This window comes from Tarenaya hassleriana, unplaced genomic scaffold (assembly GCF_000463585.1).
Source record: "Tarenaya hassleriana unplaced genomic scaffold, ASM46358v1 Cleome54, whole genome shotgun sequence".
In the NCBI taxonomy this organism is placed as follows: domain Eukaryota; kingdom Viridiplantae; phylum Streptophyta; class Magnoliopsida; order Brassicales; family Cleomaceae; genus Tarenaya; species Tarenaya hassleriana.
In genome coordinates, this window is record NW_010968045.1 from 6,400 (window position 1) to 13,265 (window position 6,866).

A 6,866-nucleotide genomic window follows, 5' to 3' on the forward strand; every position below is an offset into this window, starting at 1 on the left:
TAGGGAAATAAATAAATAAATAATAATAATAATAATGATAATAACAATAAATGCAGATGAAAAAGAGAGAAGAGAAGGAGGAAGAAGAAGAAAGCACGAGAGATGGAACTGTGGATTGGGATGGTCGTCCTGCTCTTCGTTCCAAGTCCGGACAATGGGTCGCTGGCTCTGTCATTCTCCGTACGTCTCTCTCTCTCTCTCTCTCCATCTCTCTCTCTCTCTCTATATATATATATATATATATCGATACCCACAAACACGTATCTTATAATAGAGCTAAGAGATTTTATCAATATTAATTTTTTAATTCAGAAATGAACAAAAAATGACGATGAGATCTCGTTGCTTTACAAGTTTGATTTTGTTTTGCGTCTCCAAAGATATCGAATTATTGAATCTTATATCTGTTTTTAATAACAAGTTTCATTGTTTTTTTCTTTTACGAATCAATACAAGTTTAGGTAATTAGCTTTTATTTTTTCGCGAGGAAAAATAATCTTTTTCCTTTCCTTTTTGTCCACAAGTCCTCTGCTTTTCACGTCCTTTTCGGTAAGATACCATATATATATACACCTTTTATGTATTTATATATATATATACATACACACACCTTTCACGTATATGTATACAAGTATGTGTAAATTTATATGCATCCGAATATGTGAAGTGTAGTGTTTTAACTCGATAAGCTATCACTTACAAGAAACCACGAAAGCGACGACGAGAAATTAGGGTTTGCGACAAAAAAAATTCTGACATGAGCGATCTCGTGTCGAGACAAATCCATGTGTTCGAACGTAGCTGCATGCCGTGGCACTTAAACCCGAAAAAAAAATTGAAAAAAAAATAGGGAATAAATATTTATATGTATGTATGTATGTATGTATGTATGTATGTATAGATAATTATTGAGGGAATGAAGGTAAAGTTATTTAGGGAAAGTGGTAATGACAAATAGAGCAAGAAAAGCATGTTGCCATTGGAAATTAATTATACGTTGCCTTACACGTAATTGCTCCTCTTTGATTTTGCATGGCGTGCGCTTTTGCCACGTGTATCCCCTCACGTTATTTTCTTGGACAAACATTTAGCTTTTCCCCGTTCCAATTTATATTTATATATAGATATATCATATATACGCATATATAAATATATATATATCATAATCAGATTTCTAAAAGAATTACCATTTTTTAGAAACCTATAGAAACATCGTAAACTCGCTTTCTTGTTTCTATAAGGCGGGTGGAATCCATCTCACTAATTCAATTGTCATATATATATATATTATATGTATGCGAAAGTGGGAATATACATGGATAGCAAAAGTATATAGAAATTTAGAAATATTTTGTAATATAAATTCCACGTGGGACGTATACGTTACATATCATTAGACGTCGGTACAAGTTGGTGGGGTGAGTGGTCATCATAATCATCGCTTTAAACAAAGAAAGCAAAACCCATTTGTATCGACCAATCTAATATGTAACACTTATATATATATATTTCCATTTTCATATATAAAAAATTTTAATATATAGTTTATTTTGTGACATGGAGCCATAGTAGTACTAGTCATTGAATACTGTCCAACTATTATATTATGTTAAACGTCAACTTGATGGATACGTAACCTTATTTCACAAATCATTGATTTCTGGTTCCTGTCATGTCCCCCTCCAATAATCAAAACCCTAATGCTTCCATTCCGTGCGTACTAAACCGGGCTTAAACCGGTACTTTCGGTTATCATCTAACCGGTTTAAACCGTGAACAGTGAACCAGGGGCTTGCCACGTTGGCGTTCTTCGGGGTGGGAGTGAATCTGGTGCTGTTCCTGACGCGCGTTCTGCAGCAGAATAACGCAGACGCGGCCAACAACGTTAGCAAATGGACAGGAACTGTCTATATCTTCTCTCTTGTCGGAGCCTTTCTCAGCGATTCCTACTGGGGCCGTTTCAAGACCTGTGCCATCTTCCAAGTCATCTTCGTCGTGGTACGTCTGCATATACGTACACACATATATACGTACATTTATTTATACCGTATATTATAGATTTATGTGATTATATATATATGGATGGAAAATGCAGGGTTTGATGTCACTGTCACTGTCTTCTTACCTCTTCCTGATCAGACCGAAAGGTTGTGGAGATGAACTCACTCCCTGCGGTTCGCACACGACAATGGAGATCTCTCTGTTTTACTTCTCGATCTATCTGGTCGCGTTGGGGAACGGAGGTTACCAACCCAACATTGCCACGTTCGGAGCCGATCAGTTCGACGAGGAAAACCCGAAAGAAGGTTACTCCAAGATCGCCTTTTTCAGCTACTTTTACTTGGCCTTGAACCTCGGATCTCTCTTCTCGAACACAATCCTCGGGTATTTCGAAGACGAGGGCTTGTGGGCACTCGGGTTTTGGGCGTCAACTGGCTCGGCCCTCGTGGCATTGATCCTCTTCATGATGGGAACCCCTCGGTATCGCCATTTTAAACCGAGCGGAAATCCTCTCTCGAGGTTTTGCCAGGTCTTGATTGCCGCCGTGAAGAAATGGACGGTGGAGATTGATTCGGGGCATGGAAGAGAGGACCTGTATGATGGAAATAGAGATGATAAAAAGACGTCGAATGGAGCTAGGAGGATAATGCACACTGATGAGTTCAAGTGAGTGTTCAATATCTTTGAACAGAGTTACCAAACATCACTTTAATGATGTTCTTACCGGACATTAACACTTTTTTGTCGTTTTGTTGTCTTGTTTGTAGGTTCTTGGACAAGGCAGCTTACATAACGGCGAAAGATCTGGAAGATCAGAAACAGGGAAGAGTGGATCCATGGCGGCTATGTCCAGTGAATCAAGTGGAGGAAGTGAAATGCATTCTGAGATTGATGCCCATCTGGCTCTGCACCATCATCTACTCTGTCGTCTTCACCCAGATGGCATCTCTCTTCGTCGAGCAAGGTGCGGCCATGAAGACGACTGTCGGGAACAACTTCAAGGTCCCACCTGCAAGCATGTCAAGCTTCGATATACTGAGCGTTGCAGTGTTCATATTCCTGTATCGTCGAGTTCTTGACCCGCTGGCTAGTCGGTTCAGGAAAAAGGACGGGTCGAGGGGACTTACCGAGCTTCAGAGGATGGGCATTGGCCTCGTGATCGCTGTTGTGGCCATGTTGTCTGCCGGAATCGTCGAGTGCTACAGGCTCAAGTATGCAGACAAGGCTTGTACTCACTGCGACGGCTCGAGCTCCCTCAGCATCTTCTGGCAGGTAAGAAAAGAAACCATTAAAACCCGAAACCCTAAATTCCGAACCTTAAACCCTACTACTGATGCAAACATCTTAATCCAACAGGTACCTCAATACGCGTTGATCGGAGCATCGGAGGTGTTTATGTACGTGGGTCAGTTGGAGTTCTTCAATGCGCAAGCTCCGGATGGACTGAAGAGCTTCGGGAGTGCATTGTGTATGATGTCGATGTCGATGGGTAACTTTGTGAGCAGCTTGTTAGTGACAATGGTGATGAAGATCTCGACGGAGGATCACATGCCCGGTTGGATCCCGAGGAATCTCAACAAGGGTCACCTAGACAGATTCTACTTCCTCCTCGCTGTCCTGACGAGTGTAGATCTGGTTGTGTATGTTGCTTGTGCAAAGTGGTACAAGTGCATTAAACTAGAAGGAAAAGACGGAACACGAGACCATGACAACGATGACGACGACGATGATGAGAGTGATGAGGAGCAAGAAGGGGATTCAAGGGTTTAATGTCTGTGATGAGATATGCCTTTGTTTTTTTTTTTTCCGGGTGTTGTTAAAGCAAAAATGATGAATAAAGAAGCAATCAGATTAGTCTTTTTACAAAGATGAAGAGTTCTTGAAATCTTTGTCTGATGCCTAAAACACTACAACCTTCAAGAACCTAAAACGTATACCATTCTCTGTTTCACCATGAACGATAATCACAGAGGAGAGCGAGAGAAAGAAGATGAAAACGGGAAGATCGGGAATTAGAAGAATCACCCCTTTTAAATCTTGCGAACTTGAATGACGTGTGTTGATTCTTCACGCCAGATGGGTTGTGCTCCGCTCTGGACAAGAGTAACATGTTGTCCCTCCTTCAACATTTCCTTGTCCTGAAGCATTATGTTCGGAAATGGAACAAAGCAAAAAGAGGAAAAAAAATCATCGTAAAGACAGAAGAAGAGGGATCTCGGAAAGGTACCTGTAACAGTTTCAGAGCCCGGGAAAATGTATCTTCCGCATCATCAGAGAACTCCATGAATATGGGCATGACACCTTGATAAAGAACCAGCCTTTGCATTATCCTTCTCCTGAAAAATGGTTCCGGGATCGCCTCGTGTTAAGCGAAACAAATCAACGTTCAGTGAAATAACAAATATCGGTAATTACTCACTCATTTGTGAAGGCGAAAACTGTCGAGGAAGGACGGTAATGGCTTAGAAGCACGGCCATGGATCCGGTTCTGGTGAATACGATTATCGGTGTCTTCAAGGTATTCGCCATTATAGCAGCATGAAAAGCAAACATTTCACCCATGTGCACCTTCAACAAATATGTCGTCTTTATCGTTCAGATTGCCCGAGGGATCATTCAACGGGACAATTTTCAGGCAAAATCGACGAGTGAGGTGTACCTTGTAAGCACCGGCTATGGCTGACGTTCTGACAGGGAGACTTGCTTCAGTTCTCATTGCCACTGTATGCATTACCTTAACAGCTTTCAGAGGATACCTAACATCAGAGAACGAAACAACGGAAATTTTGAAGATTCAGATACATGAAACCGCTACTACGATATGAGTTCTCGGGTAATAGAAATGCGGGTTTATGTTTGAAAAGTTACGAACTTTCCATGGGCTGTTTCACCGGAAAGCATGACTGCATCGGCGCCTTCACGTACTGCAATGGAAATGTCAGAGACTTCGGCTCTTGTAGGCGTAGGATGATCAATCATACTCTCTAACATGTTTGTGGCCACAATCACCGGCTTTTTCATGCTCCTACACTTCCTAATGATCTCTTCCTGAATGGTTATCAAAAATCACAAATTGCAATTTTCATATCAACAGACCATCATATATTTTCTAAATGTTGATATATATATGTATGTATTTACCTGCAATAACGGGACCTCCTCGATGGGAAGTTCAGCTCCAAGATCTCCACGAGCAACCATTGCCTGACAAAGCATCCATGGATATTCAGAACCAAGCAACAGATAATCCGTGGTGACAGTAGAAAGATGCCGAAACCGACCCCATCGGAAGCGTATAAGATAGAATGGAGATTCTGTATAGAGTCTGCGCTTTCGATTTTCACTATCACGCTAATATCCGCCTTGCATCCTGTGAAAAAAACATTCAAAGTTCCAATTTTTATTACCGAAATCAATGCCCTTAACAGCATTCTAACACGATATAATGGGAGATCGAGAAGAAAAGAAGAGGAAGATAGATTCACTTTTGAGATAATTCTTCAACTCGTGGACAACTTCAGCATCCTTAACAAAAGAGACGGCGTAGCAATCAACTCGGTTGTCCACTCCGAACTTAATGTCTTCCCAATCTTTGTCTGAAAATGCACAAAAAACATAGTGTGGTCATTACAAGAACATAAAAGAAAACCAGCTTAATGTGTAATGACGGATACGAAAATCGGATATCGACCTGTTATAGAAGGTAGAGTCGCACTCTTTAAGTCCTCTGCTTTTCACGTCCTTTTTTTACCAAATCTCCCGTCTTTGATTTCACAGCCAACGACATCATTCCACCTAATATACGGACACAAAAAACTCGTCACCCGTTACAAAATGAACTAAAAAACGACTCCACGAACACAGAGTTATCACTTTTATATGTATGTATATATGCTTCTTACCATCTACCAACAGTATGTCTCCGACTTCAACATCGTTAATGAAATCATCGTAATTTACGCTGACAGTGTCTTCAGTCGAGACACCTCTCTTGATCGTAAAATTGAACTCCTGACCCTCTTTTAGCAGAATCGGCCGAGGAAGATCCCCGCTTCGGACCTCGGGTCCCTACGCAAGCAAATAAACAATGTGTAGACTTTTGTAAGAAATGTTCATGAATCACAAGGACAAGTAAAAAGCATAAGAGGTTTACCTTTGTGTCGAGCATTATGGCAATGGCTTTATCTGCAAACTGAGAGTTGTATTCCTTGACAAGATCGATGGTTTTCTGGTGAGAAGCGTGGTCTCCATGAGACATATTCAAACGAGCAACGTTCATTCCCGATTCAGCAAGCTTCCATATCATTTCACGGGAGCTCGATGAGGGTCCGATCGTACACACGATCTTGGTTTTTCTGCGGGATTCGGAGCTTATTCTGGGATCTACCAGTTCATATGGGCTCACTGAAGAATCCATCTCTCCCTTCAATGACCACCCAGAGGCAAAAAAGGGTCAGGAAATTTGAAAATTTCGTCCAAATCCCGAAGATGAATTGAAGTTTATGACACTGGAATCGTATCCAATCGGAGGGTTCTGATATTGCATAGAATGCGATTCAAATTGGAATGCATCTTCATTGTAGCATCAAAGTTTATAGTTTCATTTTCGAAAACGACGAGAACAGAAACAAAAACAGAACCATCGGAATCGAACAGTGGAGAAGACACGGAACGTGACGAACACGGAAAGAAACGAGAAGACCCAGAAATGGAAAATCAGAGAGAGAGAAACTCACGACGTCAAGAGCGCCATTTTCCGCAGAAGCCTTCACGTGCTGGCTCTCGCCGGCGATCCTAATCGATCTGACGGAGAAAAATGTCCGCCTCGGAGCGACGCCGCAACGGCCGCCGGCGCCGATCAGGAC

The 6,866-nt window shown here is 41.5% G+C and overlaps 2 protein-coding genes across 2 annotated transcripts in view; one reads left to right on the top strand and one right to left on the bottom strand.

Moving 5' to 3' along the window:
• The window catches only part of LOC104798472 (protein NRT1/ PTR FAMILY 7.3-like), a 4,912-nt gene extending 1,038 nt beyond the window's left edge, over positions 1–3,874 (top strand). Inside the window, exons 2-6 of the mRNA XM_010520569.2 lie at positions 57–180; positions 1,781–1,998; positions 2,096–2,667; positions 2,769–3,273; positions 3,358–3,874. Of these exons, the coding sequence (XP_010518871.1) occupies positions 57–180; positions 1,781–1,998; positions 2,096–2,667; positions 2,769–3,273; positions 3,358–3,771 (1,833 nt within the window). The 3' untranslated portion in view covers positions 3,772–3,874. The remainder of the gene's footprint in view (positions 1–56; positions 181–1,780; positions 1,999–2,095; positions 2,668–2,768; positions 3,274–3,357) is intronic.
• LOC104798471 (plastidial pyruvate kinase 3, chloroplastic-like) overlaps positions 3,830–6,866 on the bottom strand; it is a 3,568-nt gene continuing 531 nt past the window's right edge. Inside the window, 13 exon segments of the mRNA XM_010520568.2 lie at positions 3,830–4,139; positions 4,229–4,337; positions 4,421–4,569; positions 4,661–4,757; positions 4,874–5,049; positions 5,143–5,205; positions 5,283–5,371; positions 5,487–5,597; positions 5,693–5,722; positions 5,725–5,796; positions 5,904–6,069; positions 6,155–6,424; positions 6,738–6,863. Of these exon segments, the coding sequence (XP_010518870.1) occupies positions 4,032–4,139; positions 4,229–4,337; positions 4,421–4,569; positions 4,661–4,757; positions 4,874–5,049; positions 5,143–5,205; positions 5,283–5,371; positions 5,487–5,597; positions 5,693–5,722; positions 5,725–5,796; positions 5,904–6,069; positions 6,155–6,424; positions 6,738–6,863 (1,566 nt within the window). The 3' untranslated portion in view covers positions 3,830–4,031.